This window comes from Xenopus tropicalis, chromosome 3 (genome assembly GCF_000004195.4).
Source record: "Xenopus tropicalis strain Nigerian chromosome 3, UCB_Xtro_10.0, whole genome shotgun sequence".
Taxonomy (NCBI): Eukaryota; Metazoa; Chordata; class Amphibia; order Anura; family Pipidae; genus Xenopus; species Xenopus tropicalis.
The window spans coordinates 31,988,611-32,016,242 of record NC_030679.2 but is presented as its reverse complement, the minus strand read 5'-3'; the positions used below and the strand labels follow the sequence as shown (position 1 = coordinate 32,016,242).

The 27,632-nt window shown below is 38.5% G+C and overlaps 2 protein-coding genes across 2 annotated transcripts; both read left to right on the top strand.

Moving 5' to 3' along the window:
- The first annotated feature begins 2,219 nt into the window (after positions 1-2,219).
- gabrp (gamma-aminobutyric acid (GABA) A receptor, pi) lies at positions 2,220-27,019 on the top strand. Its single transcript, XM_018092630.2, has 8 exons — positions 2,220-2,309; positions 7,832-7,899; positions 11,129-11,346; positions 11,963-12,045; positions 13,937-14,074; positions 16,928-17,080; positions 25,600-25,796; positions 26,741-27,019. Exons 1-8 carry the CDS (start codon positions 2,240-2,242, stop codon positions 27,017-27,019), a joined length of 1,206 nt encoding a protein of 401 aa, XP_017948119.2. The 5' UTR covers positions 2,220-2,239.
- LOC116406505 lies at positions 17,331-23,686 on the top strand. Its single transcript, XM_031898092.1, has 3 exons — positions 17,331-17,567; positions 17,657-21,316; positions 21,399-23,686. The coding sequence occupies exons 2-3, from the start codon at positions 17,863-17,865 to the stop codon at positions 23,684-23,686; spliced, it is 5,742 nt and encodes a 1,913-aa protein (XP_031753952.1). The 5' UTR covers positions 17,331-17,567; positions 17,657-17,862.
- Positions 27,020-27,632: the final 613 nt, after the last annotated feature.

Below are 27,632 nucleotides of genomic sequence, written 5' to 3'. Positions count from 1 at the left end.
TAAAATATTTCCTCTCCCAAAAGGCAAAAGATGGTATTTACTTTATTTAGGGGTTGTTCGCCTTAAATTAGCCTTTAGAATGTTGTAGAGAGTGCTGTTCTGAGACAACGGTCTTCATTTTTTATTATTTGCAATTTTTTAATTATTTAGCTTTATATTCAGCAACTCTTTAATTTTAGTAGCTATATGGTTGCTAGGGTCCAAATTACCCTAGCAACCCGGCAGTGGTTTGAAAGAGAAACTGGAATATGAATAGGGGAGGGTCTGAATAGAAAGCAATGGTATTAAAGACAACCATTACTGGCCCTTAGTTCACTAATAATTAACAACTTGGGAAGATAAAAAAGGCAGTACAGGTATGGGACCTGTTATCCAGAATGCTTGGGACCTGGGGTATTCCGGATAAGGGATCTTCCGTGATTTGGATCTCCATAACTTGAGTCTGCTAAAAATCATTTAAATATTGAAAACCCAATAGGATTGTTTTGCCCCCAGTAAGGATTAATTATATCTTAGTTGTGATCAAGTACAGGTCAGGTATGGGATCCCTTATCCGGAAACCCATTATCCAGAAAGCTCCGAATTACGGAAAGCCTGTCTCCCATAGACTCCATTTTAATCAAATAATTCAGATTTTTAAAACTGATTTCCTTTTTCTCTGTAGAAATAAAACAGCACCCTTTACAAGGTACTGTTTTATTATTACAGAGAAAAAGGGAATCATTTTCAAAAATCTAAATTATTTGCTTATAATGGAGTCTATAGGAGAGGCCTTTCCTTAATTCGGAACTTTCTGGATAATGGGGGGAAAGGAACAGTGGTGGAATAATCATCCTATGGCGGTCTAGAATATTTTATTTTTGATATTTCATTTTGGACTTTATATACTATTGTGTTAGGAACTCCCTGGGCTAGAACCAAGTACCCTATGTTTACTGGCAGCGACTCCTTCAAAAAAAACTTGTCCGCTGGCTCTCTGGTCCTGTTCAAAGGTCTCGCTACTAAATCATTTCTAAGCAGAACATGAGAACATGAGCAGGCTGATCAATCTATTTCTTTTGGATGCTGAAGCTCTGAACTGGGCAGAGCAGGCCATAGATGAGGAGTCCTTTTTTTGATGAACCCTATGGGGTTTTTTTTTCCTTCGTGGAAATACACTTCACCAGGGATTTATAGCTTATTCCAACACATTTCTTTTGTAGAGAATCGCCTGCTCTAGAACCTTCTCCAGGGCTGGCTGTCCTGCTCTGAGTGTTCTTCTAAGCAATTTTGCAATTTACATTAATTATTTTTCTACTTTCTGAGATATTAACAATTTTTACATTAAATGGGGTCTGTTATCTGAAAACCTGTTATCCAGAAAGCTCCATCTATTGGGTTTAATTTATTTTTAAATTGTTTTTATTAAGCTTTAAGTACAGTGATCCAAATTATGGAAAGACCTGTTATCTGTCCCAAGAGTTTTGAATAACACATCCCATAACTGTACTAAAATAATGTTAAAAACAATATCACCACCTGCTGGTCATTTTGGTTAACTGCAGTTGTTTGAAAATGAATTTTCTGAGAAAAGGAACATCTCCGCTTTGCCTAGAACTGACCAGAGAAATGTCAGATGTTTTGTGTTTGCTCACTTTATTTTCTAAATGTAGCAACATCACATCATGTTTCTCACAAAATTCAATTTCAACCAACTGTAGCTAGCTTACCAATGGGAGCAGTAGTCTGTTGTCTGAAATAAACAGCAGGTGGCGACATTGTTTCAAATTATATTTGCTGTTTAAAATTGCTTATACTGTTATGAGACCCGTTATCCAGAATTCTCGGGACCCGGGGGTTTCCAATTCTCGGGAAAAGGGGTCTTTCAGTAATTTGGATCTCCATACCTCAAGTCTGCTATAAATGTATTTAAAATTAAATAAACCCAATAGGATTGTTTTGTCTCCAGGATTATTTATGTATAAGTTGGGATCATGTACAAGGATCTGTGTTATTATTACAGAGAAAAAGGAAATAATTTTTTAAAATTTTAATAATTTGATAGAGTCTATAGGAGATGGCCTTGACATAATTCGGATAATTCTGGATAATGGGTTTGAACAACCTGCTTACAGGTATGGCGTTATACAGAGGGATACTGCTAGTTTTTTGTTTTGTTTGTTTTTTAAGAAACCTTCAGCTAAACACTTTCCTACTTCCCTTTGTTTCTAGTAATATGCTTCTGCTTAATGGAGAGGACATGGCAGCGCTAACTGGATCTCAAGCTATTATGAAAGACTACAATAAATATCTGAGGCCGAAGTTTAATGGTATTGACTTATTTACATGTGTTCATTTATCAAATAAAATAGTGAATAATGAAAAATGTTTCGGCTTCTGTGGGAGCAGCCGTAACGTCAGTCTCACATTTCAATAAACATCCTTAGTTTGCACAAGACCTGTGAGTGCAGCTCCTTATATATATATATATTGGTGGCACTTGTGTTACTTGTCCAGTCCAGTTGACTAAGTTATTGTGAATCCTCCTTGATAGAAAATGATGTTGAATTTTTTTTTTAGAAGCCCAAGTTTAACAAAGCGCATGAAACCACCATTGTAAGATCATTATTCTTAACGCGGTTTTATATCTCCTTTACTGGACATGTTACGGGTATCAGGTTTACAGAGACCTTCTTTGTTTTTGGACCCACTTGCTTTTTCTATCCATTTATGATAAGTGTATATTTTATATATTTTGTTTTATGAACCAGTTGAAAACCTGACAATGAAATAACTGGGATTCTGCCCATGCTGAGCTTTATTTAACAACTGTTTCCTATAAATTGAAAAAGGACTAAACTGGATTACTGGTTTAATGTCTCCATCTTGTGGTCATTATTAGAAAGACTGATTTTAAAGTATACTTTTTTTTCCTTTTTTTAAGTCAAACTGGTGGCTGTTGATTGAAGAATTGTTCCCAAACATTACCTTGCCTTTTTGCAGCATATTTACTTGTTTTGTGTTTGTGTTATAACTGTCTTGTTGATATTATGTTGCTGTGCAGCATTTCCCAGTATGTGTTGTATATGAGTATATACAGTATGTCCTTTGTGCGAATGCTTTAGTCACAGTGCATATTCTGCCTGCAGTTGTTTCTTTTCTTTTTTTTTTATACTAGACGTATCTCTCTCCTGCTGTTTCTCTTTTTTATCACTACATTGTCCTCCTACTGTTAGTTTTATTTGGGATGATTGCCCCTCCTGCTGTCTCCTTTTTTAATGAGTCCATTCATCTTATGCTGTGCGGTGTGTTTTTCATGTATTAGGCTTCTGTTGCTGATTCCTTTCTGTTTCTTGTGTTGCTGACCCCTTTCTTCTCTTCATTTTGTTTCCTGTTTCTGTTTACCTCATTAGGTCGTTACGGCTCATTTATGAAAGTGCAAAGTCCTATAAAATAGATGCCAATTTTTTTGCACTTTAATGCAATTCACTTGCACATATACATGCTCCTTTACAGTTTTTTGGTGAACCCATTCTAGTGAATACAAATGCACACAAGCCACAAAGTAGAGGGTGCAAGGACTCAAGGGAACTAAAGGGGACATATAGGGTAAAAACAAGTGTGCGCCATTGATAAGCACGGAATAAAACAGAGCAAAAAATAAACCTTGTTCACTGCTTCTCCTAAATCATCAATCAACTGCTGTCTACAAGTATAGGACCCATTATCCAGAATGCTCGGGACCAAGGGTATTCCGGATAAGGGATCTTTCCGTAATTTGGATCTCCATAGCTTAAGTTTACTAAAAAATCAATAAAACATTAATTAAACCCTATAGGATTGTTTTGCATCCAATAAGGATTAATTATATCTTAGCTGGGATCAGTTACTGGTACTGTTTTATTATTACAGAGAAAAAGGAAATCAGTTTTAAAATTCTATATTATTTTATTAAAATGGAGTCTATTGGAGACGGGCTTTCCGTAATTTGGAGCTTTCTGGATAATGGGTTTCCGGATAAGGGATCTCATACCTGTAGAAGAAATGCCAGTTATACATTTTTTCACCTCACTTTTTCTGTCTTGCTCTGCAACCTAGGAATATATAAAGAAGGACCTGTCGCACACACCTGTTGTCCCTGCACTGCTGCTCCCCCTCGGCACAAGTGCCCTATATGAAATGCAGGGAGTGTAGCACAATGTCAGTCATGCAGGGAGTGTAGCACAATGTCAGTCATGCAGGGAGTGTAGCACAATGGGCAAGGGGTTGTGTGCAAGGGGAGAGTAGGGGTGAGCCCTTCTGAAATGGGTTGCCACAGGGAATTATAGGATGCAGATAAGGGGGTGAGGTCAGTTGTGGGCTGCCATAGTTACATTACTGTAAGTTGGGGTTGCCGATTCCCCACAACATGGGGGGTGTTTCACTGGCATCAACTATCACTCACAAGTGAAGACCTCTTATTGGAACTGTGTCAAACACACAGCCAGCACTTATTTCAACACAGGGACAAAGGAGAGAGGATCTGCACAGGGCTTAAAATTAAGATATGAAATTCATCTAAAATCATCTAAAAGTCTCTACATGCCTCATATATCAAACTGTGGAGATGACCCAGAGCATTCATTTTTAAGATATTTTATACTAGCAGCTCATAATGTGGAAGACATATTTTGTTTCTCACTATTTGTTAGAATGTGGCTATAGACAAACATATGGCTTTATGGGGTCAACTTACTTAAACACAGGCTATGCGTTGGTTTTGCAATAGGAAAAGTGTTAGCCATGTGCTGTATTTTCATTTTGGATCCTCCCTTAGTTGCATTACTGTAAGTGACGGGAGCACATTATGCTGCACACATAGTAGACATGGGGAGTGTTCTATTGGCATCACTTGTCATTGGCATCACTTGTGAAGACATCTTACTTGAACTGTGTCAAATATGTACCCAGTACCCTTTTCAGCACAAGGATAGAGGATCTGCATGGAGCTCAAAATTAAGATTATATTCATGTAAAGATTTGCCAGGGGAATTTCTATTGCATTATATGTTCCCATTTAACAACTGCCTTGAGCAGCCTGTAATTATGGGATTCCCTTAGTGCGCCACTATACACATAATCACATGCAAATGCCATTCTTGAAGCTGCAGGCCAAAGGTTATGGAGATATGGTGTTCTCAAATTCAAGCTTTAAACCAACTTTCAAAAAATGCATAAATTCGCAGTGGAAAAATTTGTTTGCAACAAATCTTTTTGATGTCAAAATTGCATACACCATTTTTCACGTTACGTGGGACATCACTAGTAGAAAGACATATTTAGCAATTTTGAATTTATCAGAATGTGCACTTTCCTGAGAATATGTGTTTTTTTGGGTTTGCTTACACATAGGAGCTCTTATGATACATAAATTGCATGCTGGGTGCTCATTTTAGAGAGCGCTGAAATAACTAATGAAAGCGCGGAGAGACTGTGGAGCCAGCTGTGGCTCAGTTCCCTCTGTGCTTGTAAGGGGTTAACTCACCCAATTAGTTCAGGCAGGGAAAGAGCAGCCTCCTCACTCACTCCTCCCTCCCCCCTGCATCTCCCGCGCTACTGCCCATTCGCGCTTCCTGCTTCCACTGAGCAGCATCCCCCTCCCCCCCTCCCTGTTTAAGCACATTTCACTTTATGAGCTGTAAGTACAGAAGTGCTGTCGGTTATGTGATGTAAGTTTGTTACAGCTCTGTTTCATGCTGATCAAAAAAAAAATTATCATATAAATATATATATTTAATTTGTCACAGCAAATGGCGGGGGGGTAGTCCTTGGCCATTTAAGTTCTGGTGTTGTTTTATGGCTTCTACATGCCCACTGCGTTTGCAGTGGCCGGCATTCATTAACAAAACAGCTATAAAGTTCTTTAAGATGTTTGGAAAAGTTGAAATACATGGCAAGGACTATTTTTTGAGGTTGTATTCTATAATAAAGCTGTGGCCGAACTCCACCCACACAACGGTGTCATGGTGTCTTTTGTCAGCTAGGCGCATCGGGGCAAGAGTGGGATAGGGAGGGAACAAGTCTCCACAGTCTTAAGCGACATTCTTATCCATTATTTTCATTTTGGGGTCACTTCATGCCTCATACATAAACTGTTCGGCAGACCCCTGGCATTTATATTTAAGAAGTCTTATGTTAGTACCTAAAACGTGGGAGATAAAATGCTAAAAATTGAGGAAATGTCATAAAAACTGCTACAAAGCTTCGAAGTTTGGTTGTTTGGTGTAGAATAACACATTTCCTTGCCTGGAATTTGTCAGAATGTGACCATGGACAAAATATATGGTTTATGGGATTCATTCTAATGCAAATGTTTAAAAGGACCATGACATTTGTATGTATGATAGTGTATTTCTTTATTTAGGTAAGGATATGTTGAGATAAGAGACTATAATGTACAAACTCTGAAACAAATTTAATTTGTACAAAATATAAGGGTTTCTGGGGTCAACTTACTCTGTGTGGCTTTTCAGGGCCATTAAAAAAGTTTGCAAAAAAAAAAACCCAGCATGCCACTGGATACTTGCATCTAAATCTGGTGGTGCCCCTTTCATCTCTGATCAGTGCATGGGCAGTTTAGCAGGACGATCTGCACGTGAGCTGATGGCCAACAGAAGAGTTGGACTGAAGTCCAACCTAAATACAGCCTGGAGTCCTATAGTAATTTATCACTTTATAGCTCCGCATCAAATACAGGAAACTTTTAAATGAAAGAATTACTGTATATATTCGAGTATAAGCCTAGTTTTTCAGCACCCAAAATGTGCAGAAAAAGTCACCCTCGGCTTATACTCGAGTCGGGTGCCATGGGTCCCTCTAGACTAGCACCCTGTCTCCTTTGTGTACAAATTAGGCCCCCCGCAACCAGACCCTCCAGTGCCCTGGCCTAGGCTCCCACTAGCAATACTTATTTCCCCTTACATCCCTCCGGGACTGGGTCTGCTGCCAGTTTGCCAATGTGCAATGAGCGTGGGGTATTTATTTTGATTTTTAAAACTTAGAAGTAGCTGCTGCATTTCCCACCCTAGGCTTATACTCGAGTCAATACGTTTTTCCAGTTTTCTTAAAATTAGGTAAAATTAGGTACCTCGGCTTATATTCGGATCGGCTTATACTCGAGTATATACGGTACATGTCTTGCCATAATTGGGAATCTGGTATGAATTTTGCACTCTATTCATAAATGATTCAGGGCCGTATTTACAATATAGGCACTCAAGGGCCCATTCCTAGAGTGACTGCAGTGGTAGGGGGCCTTAGGTGCCAATAAGGTAAATAAAAATGTCCGCCAAAAAAATGTTTTCCCTTATTGTCACTGGATACTTACCAACTAAATCCAGCAGAGTGACTTTTTTTGGAAATACAGCACTTAATAATAACCTACATCTTTTGCACAAAAAAACGCTTCTCAAAGGAAATTAAATTCTGGTAAAATATAATTTGAGAAGTGTTTCCCTTTTGGTTATTCTATTGGCTTTGTACCTTGCTTTGTGCCAGTGTGCCAGTTGTTTCTCATACAGTGTATCACCCGTTTATTTGCTACAACAGGAATCCTGGCTGCTGGCAGTCACTTTCTTTAGCAGCAAACAGAAGCAGTAAATACAAATTCAGCATATGAATGGCGGCTTCTCAAGATGCTCCTCTCATTCATACATTTTTAACTGAATTAGAACACCAAGGCTGTCAATAATGCAATGAGTTTAATCCTGTAGAAATAAAATACAGATCAGTTATACGCACATTTAATTACCGCTACCCTACTTACCAATAGACCTTCGAATTAAACTATAAGATGGATTTCTCTCTCCTTCAGAAAAGCCTATTGAAATAGCAGTAAGTCTTGAAGTGGCGAGCATTGATGCGGTTTCAGAAGAAAATATGGTGAGCAATTAAAAGAAAGTATTTTTTTAATTAATATAAAACGAATGAAAATGTGAAAAAATATTACGATATAAATGTCCATTAAAGCCTATGCATATTTCTTATATAAAGGAATAAATGTTTTTTTCTTTATAGCAAGGGCTATACTGATTTCCTGCTGAAAGGAAGAGCAATCCTGCTGTCTGCCAGTAAACTGGAACATGTGCTAATGGCTCAAATACACATATATTTCATCTTGTGCCAGCTTCCCTTCCAATTAATCTGTTGTTGAGTTTTCAGCAGGCATCTGGCATATGGAGTACTGTAAGAATTTATTATTGGGGAACACAGGATATTGGGGGAGGGTGAACCTACAAGGCTGTATGTCACCAGTATTGTCTGAACTCTGAAGGGGAACTATTGGAAAAGAAATTAATATGTGCTTCATCTCATGGAACTCATGGAACAATTTCTAAATAGAATCAATTAAATATTATGGGCCCGATTCACTAAAGTCCGAAATAAGGAGTGCTATTTATAGCATGCGTTAAAAATCTTATCACTTCTTATTTTTCACTCGATTCACTAAAAGGATACTTGTCATAATTAAGAAGCGATGTTCTTGGCGTTATTTATCTTACAATGACATATTTTAATGAAAAAAACTATGCGATAAGCGTTATAGTGGCCGATTCACTAAAGGTCAATAACGCTTATCGCATAGTTTTTTTAATTAAAAAGCATGCGATAATTAAGTACCGATTCATCAAAGTCATTTCGCATGTGTTAATCCGCATATCGCATGCACAAAAAAAACGCATTGCGTTAATTAGCGAATAGAAATAGTACTAACGCATGATTCACAAACACATATGAAGCGTTAAACGTGCAAAATATCGTGTTAATCTGTGTGAATATTAACCCTACTTGGGGCAGGCGGTACTTAAAGAAAATTGCGGTTCGTGAGCTATTGGCAACACAACATGGAGTTTGCAGTCGTATTTTTTCAAGTATATGTTGGCCCTAGAGTGATGCATCCTCCAGTTTTCAGGGAAATGGTGGTTTTCAGAAAGTAATGGTTACGTGCGTAATATATTGCGCTCTGCAAGTGTCCTTTTAGTGAATCAAGTGAAAAATAAGAAGTGATAAGATTTTTAACGCATGCTATAAATAGCACTCCTTATTTCGGACTTTAGTGAATCGGGCCCTATGTCTCTTCTTAAAGGAGAATGCAAGTCAAACTTTAAAAAGCATACTGCCCAAAAGTCCTCCTATTGTTTAGTAAAAACGCCACACTTTTGGCTCACCTAATCAAATATTTACTCAGTCACACTTACTTCACATTTTCTAGAACAGGCAGCCATCTCTAAAAAGGTATTCTCCCTGCCTTTCCCTCCTTGCTTCATACTGCACATGTGTTTCATTCCCTCCCCCCCTCCCATCTGCCAGATCCGCTTCTGATTGGCTGGTGGGCATGTGTAGCTCAGAACAGGAGACAGGATCAAGTTACACATGCTCAGAGAATAGGAAGGCTGCCGCTGGCACCTACAGGAAGGGGAGAGAGATTTCAGTGATGTCACTGTAGTCTTCACACTGCTGTAGGCTGCCAGCACCATATCTCAGAGAAGCAAGCAGGGATCTGGGAATTTAGATATGCAGTAAGTACTTAAAAAGAATGCCTTTAGACTTACTTTTAATTTATATTAACCTTTCCTTGTCCTTTAAATCAAGTTATTCTTTAGCATTACCTTCTAATGCAGGAGTCAGATTTTGATTGACAGGTAAGTCAAATACATTGATATGTGCTCCCTTTGCCTAGACAATGAACCAAAACAGCCAACTCTGACACAAAAGCTGCATAAAGATAGGTCACTGAGACGGGGAGAGTGAAGAGTAATTTTATTATTTCAGAAAGGATACAGAATGTTTAATTGATTATATTTAGAAATTTCCTTATTTTCATGAGATTAAGCTCTTATTATATATTCTTTTTCAATATAGTTGTCATTAAGTTTTAATGGCATAATGGTCATAAGGTGCAGGACAAGACACAGTTTCCTCAGAGAAGGACATCAAGAACTGCCAGTAATAATGTTTTACTATAACTTCAGGGTGAAAAATATAGGCAATAAACATGTCAAGGAGCTTTGAACATGGCTTCTTTCTGCCAGCTATCCATTTGGATAATTCCATCAGTAGGATGTCCACCAAATAACATAATTGATTGTTGCCCAGGAAAAGTTGTAGAATGAGCTCATGTTCTAGGTCACAGAAGCAGCTTGGTTTCCATGAGGAGGTAATAAAGCAGATTTACTGTAAAATCAACATATCTTGCAGGCCTTCGTTACACCTATAGCCCTCAAGCAGTATTGGCAAGATGGTTAGGAAACCAGTAAATCCTTATGTGGCATGAGAAAACTGGAACATTTAGGATCAGGGCATGAACAAAGCTGATAGTGATGAGTGAATCTGCTGGAAAATCAGCAAAAGGGTGGAAAATTCACAAAATGTGGATACTGCTGATGGGGAAATGCAAAGTTTCCCAGCGAATCCTTGACAAAGAATTTTGCTCATCAGTAGAAGCTGAGACAACTGTTGAACATGGTGATTAATGGTATGGTATTCATAAGACTGGAAAAGATTAGGCCTACTACAAGATATGATGGGACAGCTGTGGGACACGGGGGTCATACTAATGAATACGTTTGGAATGGATGAGGAGGGTTACCCTGTTATAGGTTCCGCTTTGGTACATCAAGAAGATATAATCTCATAAAGTTTTGATACAGGTATTTGCCTGGAGAGAGTTAACGCTACCAAAATGGTTTATAAGGGCAGTTGTGGAGAACAAGAGAGTCCATATTTATTTGTATTAAAGTAAACATGGGGAACCTGAAAATGTCATGGTTTCTATAGCTTCTTATATGGGAAACAGGAGAAGAACACATAGGTGAGAGGTAAGTGGAGGTTGTGTGGGATGGGGAAACTCCTAACAGGTGTGATCTTCTATTCTCACCCAGAAATGTCATCTTGAATTAGTTGGGTTACCCCTCTCATGGTAATTATAAGAAGAGAACCATACGCATGCAATATGTTTTTACTTATATTTTATTGCTGTTTTTTCTATCCATCTGTCTATATATGTAGTAATTACCATGGAGGATACGTACAAGGGATTTTCTGCTGTAAATAATACAAAATAATTAATTTATCTGTAAACCTAAACAATTTTTCAATCTGATTTTAACAGGATTACACAGCGACAATTAATCTACGGCAAAGGTGGACAGATGAGCGCCTTGTGTTTGAAGGCAACAGAAGCATTACTTTGGATGCCCGGCTGGTAGAATCCCTTTGGGTCCCAGACACATACATAGTAGACTCTAAAAAGTCATTTTTACATGATGTGACTGTGGAAAACCGCCTTGTAAGGCTTTTTGCTAATGGCACTGTATTGTATGCTATCAGGTACTGCTTAGTTATATTTTAGTAAGTTAAGTTTAGAAAAGAAATATAAATATTTCAGCCTTGAAAGGAAATACAAGGGCTCTAAAGTGCATACAAAGTTTGTGCATCAATAGCCACAAGTGTCTACTGGCAAGCAAACCCTATTTTAATGCTGTTCCTTACACCATGCACAGTGAAAGTCACACCAAACTTGCTCACAATTTATGAAAACATACAGGGTAATTAGTACACATTTTGATGCACCATGTGCAATTGTGTTAGGTGAATATTGAGCCCCACTGCAATAACAGTGGAACTGACAGGGAAAAAACACTGAATTGTGGGGGGAAAACATGCTGATTTGTGTCCAAAAAGTGCAGTTAGCACCATGCATTGCATTTCCAAATAAGCCTAACAGTCTAAAATGTAGTGTTTTCCCCTAAAAGAGCAATTTTTTAAAAAGATACAGTTTTATTATATTTTGAACTCAAAACTTTAATACAGGTATGTATGTTATCCAGAATGCTTTGGACCTGGGGTTTTCCTTTATTTGCATAACAAATTTCATGGTTATAGCTTTGCTGCTGGTTCCATGCCAATTTACTATTCTGGATATATTGTTTTCTTTTTTTTGTAGGATTACTACCACTGTGGCATGTAAAATGGATTTGACCAAATACCCTATGGACAGACAGACATGTAAACTACAACTAGAAAGCTGTAAGTATTAACGCCCGTTTTTAATAAATCGAGTTACTATTATTTATACTTTTATATTCTGCAGTACTAATCAATCATTAGAACCATGACGAAAATTGTTGCCCGTTACTATTATTTTTTGACACTTGTATCAATTTTTGGATGTGCGGTGAATTTTTGCGTGGCGAATTTTTTCATGCGTTTTGCCATTGGCAGATTGTTTTGAGAAATGCATGAAAAAATCCGCCGCGAAAAAAATTCAACGCACGTCCAAAAATTTGCTGCGAATCCATGCCTGGCGAAACATTTCATCACTTGTAGCCAAATAGAAATAGTTGCGCAAATAAACGCACGCCATGTTAGCCATACACGCCAATACTTGCAGAAAATTACTGTATTAAAAATGAACATTTCGCTGCAAACTGGCGGCTGCGTCACTCTGGGGGAAACACAGACTTGAATAAATAACACTGTAAGCCCATATTTTATTGCAAAAAAATCATTTACTGTACTTTTGTATAATTTTTCGACTGCCTGTAGTAGGTGTTAATTTTCGTATAGCCGAATGCGATATTTAGCACGCAAAAGTTATAGTGAATCATGCGATCGTATTCTTTTCAGCGCGGAAATTAACGCAAAACGGTAAAACTAGTGCGAGAAATACCCCATGCGAAAATGGCGATTTTTCGCACGAGATAATACTATGGTGAATCGCACGCAAGTTATTTTGCGTTTTTTAACGCGAAAAAGCGTGCGATAATTTTTATCGCCCTTTAGTGAATCAGGCCCATAGTCTGTTACTGTGAATGCTGTTTTGTACTGTATGTAATAATAAAGTAGCGCAGAGAGCTATTTTTATTACATATTTATTAGATTGTTAAGTTATTAGTATTTCACCAGCATAATTAATAGGCCTGATCAGTATTTGAATTCCATGTGCTGTTGAACCTTAATGTATAAATTAAATTCACTTAATTCTGGCTTAATATATTAAGCCAGAATGACTGGCTTTTGGGGTGTTCATCTTGGGTAGCTGCATAGATTGCCATAAGGAAAATATGGCAGAAAACTAGCTATTTTCCTTCTATAGAATCACCTGAAACACAAAAATTACAGGATATATTTTCCATATCAATATAAGTATGCAGTAAAAATTAAGGTATTGCAGCCATCTTACTACGCTCTTTTACAGCCCCAATCCCATTCCAAGCTCAGTGCCTAATGTCATTAAGGGTGCATTTTATGCCTTTTTAAAAGCAGAGTTTTTACACAGGAATGAGACATTGGGCTGGTAAAATAAAGAGGAAAAATGGGGCTACTCCCCAAAAAAGCTGATATGTCTGCACATACTCTATATTCTTATAGAAGTATTATCCAGCTTAAAGCAATCTTAAAGGAAATCCATACCCCAAAGCAATTGCATAAAACTGCTCATATGTAAAAACTTGCTTTATGTAAATAAACAATTTTTAAAAATTGCCAATTTAATAATATGTGCCATTGGGTAGTCCTAAACTGAAAATTGCTATAATGGCTGCTCCCTGGGATCATAGGATTCACAGTGTACACAAACAAGCCAAGGCACACATACTGCTAGGCCCCATCAGCCAATGAATGGATAAAGTTTTGTCTTTTACTCCCACACTTCTTCCTGTGAAATGTTTAATATATGAAGTAAGCGCCTTAGTGTGCTCATTTTCTATATTTAAAAAGAAAAATAAAAAGACCACAACATGTTGAAAAACTGCTTGGAAAAATTGGTTGACAGTTGAAGGAAAATCAGTTTATATGTCACACTGTTTAATAAACAAGAAAAAAAAACTGAGACTGAATGTGTTATGCACCTATACAAAAATAACTGATATATGGAATAGATTTTGATTTCTTTTTTATATTTTCTTTTCTTTTTTAGGGGGTTATAGTGAAAAAGATCTCACATATGTCTGGATGAGGGCCAATGACTCTGTACGTGGAATGGATCATTTACAGCTTGCTCAGTACACTGTTGAACAGTATTACACTACAAACTCTATAGGAAAAGATGAAACTGGTAAGACTCTCTGTTATATTTCTCCAGCTTAAGGCTAGGTATGGTGTTTTCTGATGGAAAAAGTGCCTTTAGTATAAACAGACACCGCATCCATTAGTGCACACTCGGGACAGATTTCAGTACAAACGTATGCCTTGTGTTACTCTAACCTATGTATTCCATAACATTATTTTCTTAGTTTTAGTTTTCAGTAAGAGAGATTGGTAAATAAAATCCAGAATAATGTCATCTCAGGTGTCTTTGTAGTATGCTATTAACCAACCTAAAGTCTACTAAACATCATTAAACATTAAATAAACCCAGTAGGAATGTTTTGCCCCCAATATGGATTCATGCAGATTAGTTACCATCAAGTACAAGGTACTGTTTTATTATTACAGAGAAAAAGGAAATCATTTTAAAAAAAATTAGATTTGCTTAAAATGGACTCTATGGGAGACGGCCTTTCCGTAATTCTGAGATTTCTTGATAACAGATTCAAAGATAAGGGATTCCATACCTGTACATATACTTCTTGTATTCACTCTGGGCTCATTAAGTAAGATTGAACATGCTCAGAACAAACATTTGGTCATTTGGGGGCCGATTTACTAATCCACGAATGGATCGAAAGCGTCCAAATGCGTTTTTTTCATAATGATCGGTATTTTGTGATTTTTTTCATCGCCTTCGCGATTTTTTCGTAAATTGTTGCGGCTTTTTCGTAGACGTTACGACTTGTGCGAATTGTCACGACTTTTTCGTAGCCGATGCGAAAAAATCGGAAAGGTTTGCCCGCCGTTTACTAGTGCTCAATACGAAAAAGTCGTGACAATTCGCGCAAGTCGTAACAGCTACGAAAAAATCGCGACGGCGACGAAAAAAATCGCAAAAAATACGAAAAAGTCACAAAATGTTCATTTCCAATCCGATTTTTTCCCATTCGGATTTGTGGATTAGTAAATCAGCCCCTTGGAGTTTCGCTTTACTTACAATTAGTGATGAGTGAATCTGTCCCGTTTCGCTGAAAAATTCGGCAAATCTTTTAAAAGATTCGTGAGAGGGTGAAAATGTCAAATGTCAAAAAAAATTTGTTGCAACTTTTTTTTTACGAGCATCATTTTTTATGCACTATTTACTATTCACTATTTACAATGCAGAATTCTAGCTGCTGCCACACATTTTGCACAACTTTTATAGGTCCAATTTATGAATCTATTTGTAAATGTCACATACTGTACCATTCACCACTGATAATGGTGTTGCACACAATTCCTTTTACATGCCTTACATTTTTATGCAATGCGATTCCTGAACCTGGTTAAGATTAGGCGTAGAATTTTGGATTCTGGTGCACCTCACATCTAGGCCTCAGTTGACCTACTTTGATGCTATATTAGAGCTATCCACTGAGTTAGCCAGCAGGAGCCAGTGTGCTAACTACTACCAAACATACTTAGGTTTTACAAAAATTTAATAAAGAATAACACCAATGTCATCAGAAGTTTGTAAGAAACTGGCAGAAAGCTATGTTCAAGTTCAGGCACAGGGTCAGGGCAGGCAGCAAGGCATATACAGTCTGAGGCAGGCAGCAGAAAATCAGAATCCAAATATCAGAGAAAGGTCAAAATCAGTGGATCAAAACATGAAGGAAAAGGGCAGGGCAAGAACAGAGAGGACAGGAGCAAGGTTTTCAGGATACAGGAACACAGGATCTTGGGATCTAGAAGAAGGATGGCTTAGTCACAGCAGAAATGTTAATGATTCGACACCAGGTCATAGGAGAGGCAGGCATAAATAGCCTCTTAATTTGACCATTGCCTGCAGCTGGATCCCAGGTGGTTAGCCAGAAACAAACACAGGGGGAAAAAAGTAATTGATATTATCCTCCAGGCCAAAAGCACAGTGCCTCCTGTAGCACAGCTTGGCGGAGCAGCAGCCAGGATACATACGGTCCCTGGTTCTAAACACACTAAAACATGTGCATATTAACATCCATTCAAAGTATACAGGCAAACACATATTTGTTGCTAATATTGTTTTCTAATATTTTTATTTCACATGTATTTTATTATAATGTTAGACTACATAACAAAGCACCTTTTCTAACGCCATATATTGTAACAAGGCCATATATTATAACAAGTGTAGGTAATACAGATATTACATGATTGCCTTCCTTGCAAAAAAATAAAAGTTCTCTTAGAAGAGAACTGAATTAGAAGAGAATTCCATGCTTATAAAGTTAATAGTATTGGCATAGGATTTGTGGTTGGGTAGTTCTGTGTACATATAAATATATATACACTTTTACAGACAGTGCAGAATGTGGTTTTCTGGGGTCCTTATTATTTAGGGGATTTTATAACACATAAAACACAGGCAATGTATTTGCAGGAGCCCCAAAATCAGTTGAGCACCTTGAAAGGTAAGTGTAACAATCTTTACCTTAGAATTACATTTACATGTATGTATGTATGTATGTATATCTTTATTTATAAAGCGTTACTTATGTACGCAGCGCTGTACAGTAGCATACATTAATACAAACAGGGTGTTAATAAGATAATAATAGATAAATACAAAGTATAACAATAAATACAGATAAATACAGCTGCAATAAGTTAAGAGTCGAGGACACAAGAGGAAGGAGGTCCCTGCCCCGTAGAGCTTACAATCTATATGGGAGGGTAACTTACAGACACAAATAGGCAAATATAAGTGCTGTAGGTCACAGTGGGTGACACTACAATATAAGTGCCATCCTTTTCTAGACATTAGATCTATATCTTTATCTTGCTTTACATTAGTATAAACATAATGATATGAGAATAATAATATGGTTAAAGTTTAAAATATTTTTTGTTTTAAAAGGTAATTACCCAAGGCTTGCACTGTGTTTCATACTGCGACGGAACGTTGTCTACTTTATTTTAGAGACTTATATTCCCTCTGCCTTGCTTGTTGTCCTTTCTTGGGTGTCATTTTGGATATCCATGTCTTCAGTTCCTGCAAGAACGTGTTTTGGTAAGAGATTTAATAGTTTTTTTCATATTAAATGGACTTAAACTTTCATACAAAACAATTAAATATGCAATTATAAAGGTCGTTTTCTATTATCCATGTTTTGAATGTACAATGCTTATGTAACACAACATTTCAATAATTGTTTTTAAAGAGTAGCTACATATATATTTATTTATGCATAATGCAAAATTAGTATTTACAATGTATAACCTTACTCCTTGTGCTGTTTATATCTTATCTGATGCAATTTAATGTTAGAATTGAATGCATTAATATTAGTTCAGCTGTTATGTGCTGCCACCTAGTGACCCTCTTTGGGATAGTTGTCCATATGTTAATTATACACATCATTCAAGGTTAAACCTCCCCCTAAAGTTCACAGGAAGTGGAAGAGCATCCATTTTGAGCACACACAGGCAGCTCACAAGAAGAGGGACAGACCCTAGGATCCTTCACCCTTACACAGGCCCTGGTTACATAACCGTCTGTAAGTAAGATGCTAGGTTTCCTGTATGTGTTTACATGTGTAAATATGTTGTACAGGTTGTGATGCAATGTTATTATATTGTTTTACAGTTTTACAAAATAAACTCTTCATAAGGATAAAGCTTTCAAGTTATTCAACTCACAGAGCAGTCTGAGTATTCTTTGCTGAGTCTTATGTGGAGTGTGTTAAGCTGGCTGGTTAACCTATATTACGCAAGGCACAGTATAGTGTGGAAACAGTACAGTAAAAAGACGGTTGCAGCAGACCTGTATACAGAAGCGACTGCATCCTAAACATGAGTCTGAGATCGGGGAAGAAGTATATACCTGAGGATGGGCCCCCCATGAGACAGCATGGCAGGGAGAAAGCTAGCGCCCAGCAAGATGAGTTACGGTCACATGTGTCCAAATCATCTAGGTCTAGCAAGATGTCTGCAGCGAGTTCCCTAGCACTCAAAACACGAGCGAAGGCAGAGGCCACACGTGTACAGCTAGCCTTTGCAGAAAAAGAAGCTAACGTGAAAAGAGAAATCGCAGAAAAACAGGCTAGCATGAATAGAGAAATGGCAGAAGCAGAAGCAGAGCTGCAAATTCTGCAGTGTCAGAGAGAAGCTGCCGCAGCAGCAGCTGAAGCTGCGGTCTACATAGAAACATATTCATCAGAAAGTGAGGGAACCCATGAAGGCCCAGAAATGCCGGAGAAACCTCTTTCCCCTGCAGAACGTGCAAGTGAGTACATTCAGTGGGTTTCTAGTATGCCAACCACTGAACGGTCGATTAAAACTGAGCCAGCAGAAGTATATAGGCCTAAGCCGGCAGCAGTTACAAGTACACCAAGGCAGCACTACAGCGCCAGTGACGTCAAACCAGCTATAAAATATCCAGCAGAATACCCAAGAGACAGAATTCAGAGTTTCCCATTGCCTCAGCCTAAAGATTGTGCGCCTGAGCAACAATGCATACAAGATATCACTAAATATCTGCTACGCAAAGAAGCAGTTAACTCAAGCTTCATCAAGTTTGATGACTCCCCTGAAAATTACTGGGCCTGGAAGTCCTCCTTCCAGAATGCAATCAAAGATTTGAACCTTTCAGCCTCAGAGATGCTTGACCTGATGATAAAATGGCTAGGCACAGAGTCAGCCGAACATGCAAAAAGTATGCGCAGAGTGCATTTGTTCAACCCTTCAGCAGGACTTGATATGGCTTGGCAGAGACTAGAGAAAAAATATGGCTCACCTGAAGTAATTCAGCGAACATTACAAAAAAGGTTAGATGCCTTCCCCAAGCTGACCAACAAAGATGCCAAAAAACTAGAACAATTGGGAGATCTTCTTCTGGAGATAGAGTGTGCCAAAGAAGAGGGATATCTGAGAGGTTTAACATACTTGGACAATGCTATTGGTCTTAATCCCACGGTGGAGAAGCTACCATACCACATGCAATTAAAGTGGGCATCTGTCGGAACCAAGTATAAAGCAGAAACAGGAGAAGATTTTCCCCCTTTCTTTGTGTTTTCCAGGTTTGTGCAGCAACAAGCACAGATGAAGAATGACCCCAGCTTTGCCTTTTACAGCAACCGAGATCAATCACCTAAACCTGAAAGGCCTTACAGATACCACGGTAAGACCTCTGTGTCCACACACAAAACATTTGTCCCTACAGAAACCTCACACTCTCAAGCCAGCAGCAAGGAGGGCAGTATAGAGAGCCCTGATAGACAATGTCCAATTCACCAAAAGCCCCATCCTTTAAAAAGGTGTAAAGGATTCAGAGGCAAACCTATAGGTGAAAGAATGTATTTTCTCAGACAGAATGGCATCTGCTTCAAGTGCTGTGAAACCACCAAACACATAGCCAGAGACTGTAAAATATCAGTGAAGTGCTCAGAATGTGGCAGTGAGAAACATATTGCAGCTTTACATCCTGACTTACCTGCGCCACCAGCAGAGACTGTACAAGCCAGGACAGATCACGGCAGGGAGCTTAGTGACAGCTCACCTCCTCCAGTAATGTCTAAGTGCACTGAAATCTGTGGCACAGGCAAGAGCTTCCGATCATGCTCTAAAATATGTTTAGTGACTGTGTTCCCCTCTGGACAAAGAAAGCGAGCAGTGAAAATGTACGCAGTCCTCGATGAACAAAGCAACCGATCTCTTGCAAAGTCAGACTTTTTCAACATCTTCAACATTAAAACTACTGTTGCTCCATACACTTTAAAGACTTGTGCAGGCGTTACAGAGACTGCAGGCAGAAGAGCCACAAATTTCATTGTTGAATCCTTTGACGGGAAAACACAGCTCCCTTTACCAGCATTAATAGAATGTGATATGTTACCAGATGACAAGGAAGAAATCCCTTCTCCAGAAGTAGCTTATTACCATCTCCACCTCCGTCCAATTGCTAACCTCATACCAGCTATTGATCCTGAGGCTTCCATACTTTTGCTCTTAGGAAGAGACATTTTACAAGCACACAAGGTGCACGAGAAAATCAATGGTCCCTTTAATGCCCCTTACACACAAAGACTTGAATTAGGATGGGTAATAGTAGGAGAAGTTTGCCTGGGATCTACACACCAGACTAATAGAGTCAGTACCTTGAGAACATCTGTGTTGCCGAATGGGCGTACCACCTTGTTGAACCCATGTCAGAACAGGTTCACAGTCAAAGAAAGTTTTGATAACCTAACGCATTTCAGTGACTCTTCTGTGTGCAGCCAAGAAGACATCAGCTTCAATCCAGAGACTGATAAGCTAGGAACAACAGTGTTTCAAAAATCAAAGAATGATGACAAGCAAGCTCTATCCATAGAAGATCAAGTGTTTCTTCAGATCATGGACAAAGACACCTATCAAGATGACAGCCACAGCTGGGTTGCTCCATTGCCTTTTCGTACACCCAGGTGTAAATTGCCTTCCAACAGAGAGCAAGCCATGGTACGTCTCGCCTCACTTCGCAGAACTCTGCATGGTAAGCCAGGAATGAAAAGAGACTTCACAGAGTTCATTAAAAAGATGCTGGACAATGATCACGCTGAGATTGCAAGACCACTGGAACAAGGTAAAGAACACTGGTATCTGCCGATGTTTGGCGTTTACCATCCACACAAACCTGATCAAATAAGAGTTGTATTTGACTCCAGTGCTGAGTGTGAAGGCGTCTCTTTAAATAATGTACTGTTAAGTGGCCCTGACTTAAACAACACATTGTTAGGGGTTCTCATACGCTTTAGGAAAGAACCTATTGCCTTTACAGCAGATGTGCAACAGATGTTTTACTGTTTCTTGGTGAGAGAAGACCACCGAGATTATTTATGTTTTCTGTGGTACAAGGACCATGACATAGACAAAGAAGTAGTTGAATATAGAATGAGGGTCCATGTCTTTGGAAACAGTCCCTCTCCTGCTGTTGCTATATACTGCATGCGTAAAGCTGCTCTGACAAGTGCAGAACAATTTGGACAAGATGCCAAACACTTTGTGTTGAGACACTTCTATGTAGATGATGGACTTGCATCTGCCAGCACCCCGGAGATAGCGATTGACATTCTGAACAATGCAAAACAGATGCTGGCAGAATCTAATCTGAGACTTCATAAAATTGCATCAAATAGCACACAGGTCATGAACACCTTTCCTGCTAATGATAGAGCTAAAGAAGGACCTCTGCCTGGGTACAGACACCCTGCCCCTTCAGAAAAGTTTGGGACTGAGCTGGGACCTAGAAAGAGACTCTTTCGTCTTTCAGGTATCTTCCGAAGAAAAACCTTTCACTAAAAGAGGAGTCCTGTCTACAGTGAACAGCCTCTATGATCCTCTTGGGTTTGTAGCACCTGTAACTATAAAGGGTAAGGCACTAGTTCGTGAACTGTCATCTAAAAAATGTGATTGGGATGCATTACTCCCACAAGAAAAACTACATGAGTGGCTTCTATGGAAGGAATCCTTGCAAGCTTTGGAACACATAGAGATACCCCGGTGTTATGTGTCTACTCCTCTGTCAGCAGTAAGTAGAAAAGAACTGTATGTATTTTCAGATGCATCCAACACAGCGATAGGTGCTGTAGCCTACTTGAAAACAATTGATGTTTGCAATAAGTGTTCGGTTGGATTTGTTATGGGAAAGTCTAGGTTAAGCCCCAAACCAGCACACACAATTCCACGTCTGGAACTATGTGCGGCTGTTCTAGCAGTAGAGTTGTACGAGCTCATCAGAGATGAAATAGATAAAGACTTAGATGCTGTGCGATTCTTTACAGATAGCAAAACTGTACTAGGTTACATCTGCAACACCTCCACAAGGTTTTTCTTGTATGTTGCCAACCGAGTGAATAGAATCAGGCAAGTAACCCATCCTGATCAGTGGGCTTATGTGCCAACAGAACAAAATCCTGCAGACTATGCTTCAAGGCCTACAAAAACTATTCATCTGCAGAATTCTATATGGTTCTCAGGCCCTCCATTTCTCTACCACACAGACAGAGAGGAGTTAGGCAATTCAGCAGAAAATTACCCACTTATAGAGCCTGAAGCTGACCCTGAAATTAAACCTACAGTTGCAAGCTTCAACACCAAAGCTTCTGACATCTTCCTCCATTCACATGTCTTTGAGAGGTTTTCTGACTGGATGTCGCTGTGTAAGACTATTGCCAGACTTATCCATGTAGCTAAGAGTTTCCAGAAAGAGCCAAGCAATATACACTGTAGAGGTTGGAAATGTTTCCCAGAGAAAGTCAACTCAGAGGAGATCTCGCAGTCTAAAGCTACAATAATCTCTTCCGTTCAGCACGAATATTTTAAAAAAGAGTATACCTGTTTAAGTGAGCATAAAGCACTTCCAAAGCAAAGTAGGCTTAAGAAACTCAGTCCTTTTATTGATAGAAATGGACTTATGAGATTGGGCGGCCGATTGTCCTTTGCGGCACTGACTGAACAAGAGAAGCAGCCTGTCATTATACCTCATGATCATCATATTGCCAAATTGATTGTGAAACATTACCACAATAAAGTGGCACACCAAGGGCGTCACATAACAGAAGGCGCAATCAGAGCTGAAGGTTTCTGGATCCTTGGCGGCAAGCGTCTGATATCCGCAGTGATCTACAAGTGTGTCATCTGCCGTAAACTGAGAGGGAGATTAGAAAGTCAAAAGATGGCAGACTTGCCTGAAGACAGAGTGACTCCTGAACCACCATTCACCAGTGTAGGCATTGATATTTTTGGTCCATGGTCAGTGGTGACCCGCCGCACAAGAGGAGGTAGTGCTGACAACAAACGCTGGGCGGTTCTCTTTACATGTCTGTCAACAAGAGCTGTACACATTGAACTGATCGAAACTATGTCAGCTTCCAGCTTCATCAATTCTTTAAGGAGATTCTTCTCAATTCGTGGTCCAGCAAAGTTGCTCCGCTCTGACAGGGGAACAAACTTTGTAGGAGCTTGTAAAGAATTAGACATTTGCATAGCTGACTCAGGAGTACAAGACTATCTTCAGAACAGAAGATGCACATGGATTTTCAACCCTCCACATTCATCTCACATGGGAGGTGCCTGGGAAAGATTGATAGGTGTAGCCAGGCGTATTTTGGATGCAATGTTACTCCAAGATAAGTATACACGTCTAACCCATGAGACTTTGAGTACCTTTATGGCAGAAGTTATGGCCATTATGAACGCTAGACCTCTGGTACCAGTCTCTTCTGACCCCGACAACCCCATGGTTCTTACTCCTGCAATGCTCCTGACTCAGAAAGTGAACTCTTTGTCAGCCCCTTTTGGTAAATTTGAAACAACAGGACTTCATGTAAAACAATGGAAGCAAGTTCAAAATCTGGCTGATACTTTCTGGAAAAGATGGAAAAGAGAGTACTTGTCCAACTTGCAAAGCCGCAGAAAGTGGACCCAAAATCGCCCAAACATCCAAGTGGGTGATGTCGTGTTAGTGAAAGACAGTCAAGAAAGCAGGAATGAATGGCCTGTGGGACTCATCATCAACACTCTGCCAAGTAGAGATGGCAGAGTTAGGAAAGTGGAAGTAAAGATTGTCAAACAAGGGACTGCCAAAACGTATACAAGGCCAATTTCGGACATTGTTGTTCTTGTTTCTGATAATACTTGAATTGTGTTCTGCATAGCAGTAAGTTATATAGTGGCACATTGAAATATGCCAGGCAGGGAGTGTGCTGTTTATATCTTATCTGATGCAATTTAATGTTAGAATTGAATGCATTAATATTAGTTCAGCTGTTATGTGCTGCCACCTAGTGACCCTCTTTGGGATAGTTGTCCATATGTTAATTATACACATCATTCAAGGTTAAACCTCCCCCTAAAGTTCCCAGGAAGTGGAAGAGCATCCATTTTGAGCACACACAGGCAGCTCACAAGAAGAGGGACAGACCCTAGGATCCTTCACCCTTACACAGGCCCTGGTTACATAACCGTCTGTAAGTAAGATGCTAGGTTTCCTGTATGTGTTTACATGTGTAAATATGTTGTACAGGTTGTGATGCAATGTTATTATATTGTTTTACAGTTTTACAAAATAAACTCTTCATAAGGATAAAGCTTTCAAGTTATTCAACTCACAGAGCAGTCTGAGTATTCTTTGCTGAGTCTTATGTGGAGTGTGTTAAGCTGGCTGGTTAACCTATATTACGCAAGGCACAGTATAGTGTGGAAACAGTACACTCCTTATCCTGCTTTAGAAACAAAACTGGTTGCTTTTGTCTGCCATTTTTTTCAATCCCCAGGAATTTTGGTTGCTTAAGATTTGATGATTATTAATCAGTTATAATAAATACAAAAAATAAAAGTACAAAAAAAGGAGAGAAAGATTATAATATTGGAAATTGAACAAACTTCATATATTTTGATTTTATTTACAATGTAATGTCTGAAGTAGATGTATGAGGGCACACTTAGGATCACTATGGGGTATATTTATCATGCTGTGTAAAAAGTGGAGTAAAACATCATTGGTGATGTTGCTCATAGCAGCCAATCAGATGCTTTGCTTTGGTTTTCTAACCGTTGAAATCTAATTGCTTATTGGTTGCCCTTGGGCAACATCCCCGGTAATGCTTCCCTCCACTTTATACACAGCATCATACTGTAAATATACCTAGGTGTATTGCCTTTTCAGGTATTTCCAACACTAAACCATATGGCACGCCAAAATATGAGATGATGTTTGTTCAGTGCTGTTTGTTCCTCTTTAAATCTGAATAATTTCTGAAGGGAGCTTATATATCTTAAATTATTGTGTTCATCATAAGAAATATTACAATCAGTAAGTATTGCCTTCTTCCATATTATTTCAAAATGTTAATCTTAAGGAATATTCTGGATCTGGGGTGCCTCCGAGTCAGAAATATCAGTGGTCAAAGTTAGGGAGGAGGCATCTCCTCTTTCTCTCTTCCTTAAAGACACAGTGGTATATAGATCCAACTGGCATTTTGAAAGCAAGGTATAATGCAATTCTATATTGATAATTAGACTGTAAGCTCTGTGGGTCAGGGACTTCCTCCCTACTCTGTATATTTATACTTTATTTCTTTATTTATTTGTTTGCTTGTTATTATTTTCAGGGGCGGGCCAAGCCGACTGGGCGCCCTAGGCAACCCGGTAGGCCACCTCCCACCTCCCCCCCAAAGCACAGGCGAGGGTGCGGGGGGGCTGCGATCCGATCGGTCATTGCCTCCACCGCTAATGACAAGTGGCGGGGGCAATGACAAATTAGCACGGACTAGGGGTAGGCAGGAGAGGCTCCTGCCTGGCTCCCCCTGATTGTTGCGCCCTAGGCAGCTGCCTCTTCTGCCTGCCCCTAGTTCCAGCCCTGATTATTGCTCCCTGTGTGCACTTTTCTATGTTGTAAAATGGTACAGCTCTTGCGTATTCTAGTATTTCTTATAAATAAATTTATACATACATATATAATGCATTCTATTATCTTAACTTAGATTAGGTTGCATTATTTAAAAAAAAAATATTATTGCTTAATTGGTTTTCTATAATTCTGTTTGGTTCAAGGAGTTACAACTGTTTTGGCGATGACCACAATCATGATGGGTTCTCGATTCAATTTTCCAACTGCTAACTGCATCATAAAAGCTATTGACGTCTATCTTGGAATCTGTTTTAGTTTTGTTTTTGGTGCTTTATTGGAATATGCATTTGCCCATTACTGCTCTGAACTAAATTCTGCAGTCAACAAAGAAAAAATAAAGGTACTGTAACACAATAATGGATTTGTATACACACGTGCTGGAACATACATTACATGGCTACGAGAAAGGGTTGGAGAGCTTGAGATAGAGGGAGAAAATACAAAGTTACTGACATTAACTCTTATTACAAAACAGATAAATGGACTAGTCCAGCTGCAATGTTGGAGTCAAAAGGAATTTTCCCCTCTCTGCAAAATTGGGGAGGTTTCACATAGGTTTTTAGCTTTCTCTGGATCATCTTACAGTTAGGCAGGTTTCACATTTGAAAGCTGAACTTTTTTTTAAACTTATGTACTGTGTTATGTACTGTGTTGCATAATTGTATGTTTTATTGAGAAGTAAACCTGGCCAACTGCTTATATTTGTTTTTGCATAAAGTAATATATTCTTGTGCCCTGCTCTTATGTACCTACATTATGAATTATGTTCATCAAGGGAGTCTAGATGCCAAGAGTGCTTCTATTAAAGGAACAGTAACACCAAAAAATTAAAGAGTTTTAAAGTAAAAGAAATATAATGTACTGTGGCCCTGAACTGGTAAAAGTTGTGTGTTTGCTACAGTAACTCTACTATAGTTTATATAAATAAGCTGCTGTGTAGCCCTGGGGGCAGCCATTTAAGCTGGAAAAAAGGCCCAGGTTACATAGCAGATAACGCATAAGTTCTGTAGAATACAATAGTGTTTATCTGTCATCTGCTAAGTGCCTGTGCCTTTTCTCCTTTGAATGGCTGCCCCCATGGCTACACAGCTGCATTCTTTATATAAACCATAGTAGTGTTTCTGAGGCAAAACACCAGTTGTACCAGTACAGAGCAGCAGTACATTATATTGGAATTTCTTTTATACACTTGAATTTTTTGGTGTTACTGTTCCTTTAACACCCAAAAACATTTGTACATATTTGGACTACATTAGCATTCATACTTTTTTTTTTCTATTTTAGAATTCATTGGAAGAGCCTGAACATGACATCTCCTCAGTTTTAATAGCCTGTGATTCCAAGCAACTGAACAGAAAAGAAAATCAAACTGAAAACGCTCCAGAAAAAAACTCGCTGAAAAATTCCGTTATATTTAAACTATGGTTGAAAATTAAAATTATCAGATTGAAAAAATTCAACGTGACAAATCCAGAAAATGTTGATCGTTATTCAAGAACTGTTTTTCCTTTAATATTTTTGATCATTAATATAATTTACTGGACATATTATCTTTTAATATAATGAACTGCATTTTTTCTTAAACTGTGTTGTAAGTTTTTTTTTATGAACCTTTTTTTTTTTTCAGTACAGGTATGGGATCCGTTTACTTGGAAACCCATTATCCAGAAAGCTCCAAATAACGGAAAGTCCATCTCCCATAGACTCCATTTTAATCATGTGGTTCAGAATTTTAGTAGTAACCTTTTTTTTGGTAATTAAACAGTAGTAATACTGTATTACTGTTATAGTAATAAAACAGTACCTTGTAATTGATCCCAACTAAGATATAAATAATCCTTATTGGAGGCAAAAAAATCCTATTGGGTTTAATTAATGTTTTATTAAGTTTTTAGTAGACTTAAGGTATGGAGATGCAAATTACAGAAATGCCACTTATCTGGAATACCCTTGGTCCTGAGCATTCTGGATAATGGGTCCTATATCTGTACTAATATTTATCTATATCAGTACCTGAGCCTGGTATGCCTGAAGTCAGTAAATGAAGTCCAGATTTTAATACAATGACTTCATTAAATTAACCTTTTAACTATTTTTTTCAAAAATACAATGCACAAATATGTGCCTATTTTTTTAAAGGAAAACTATACCCTCAAACAATATAGGTCTCTATAAA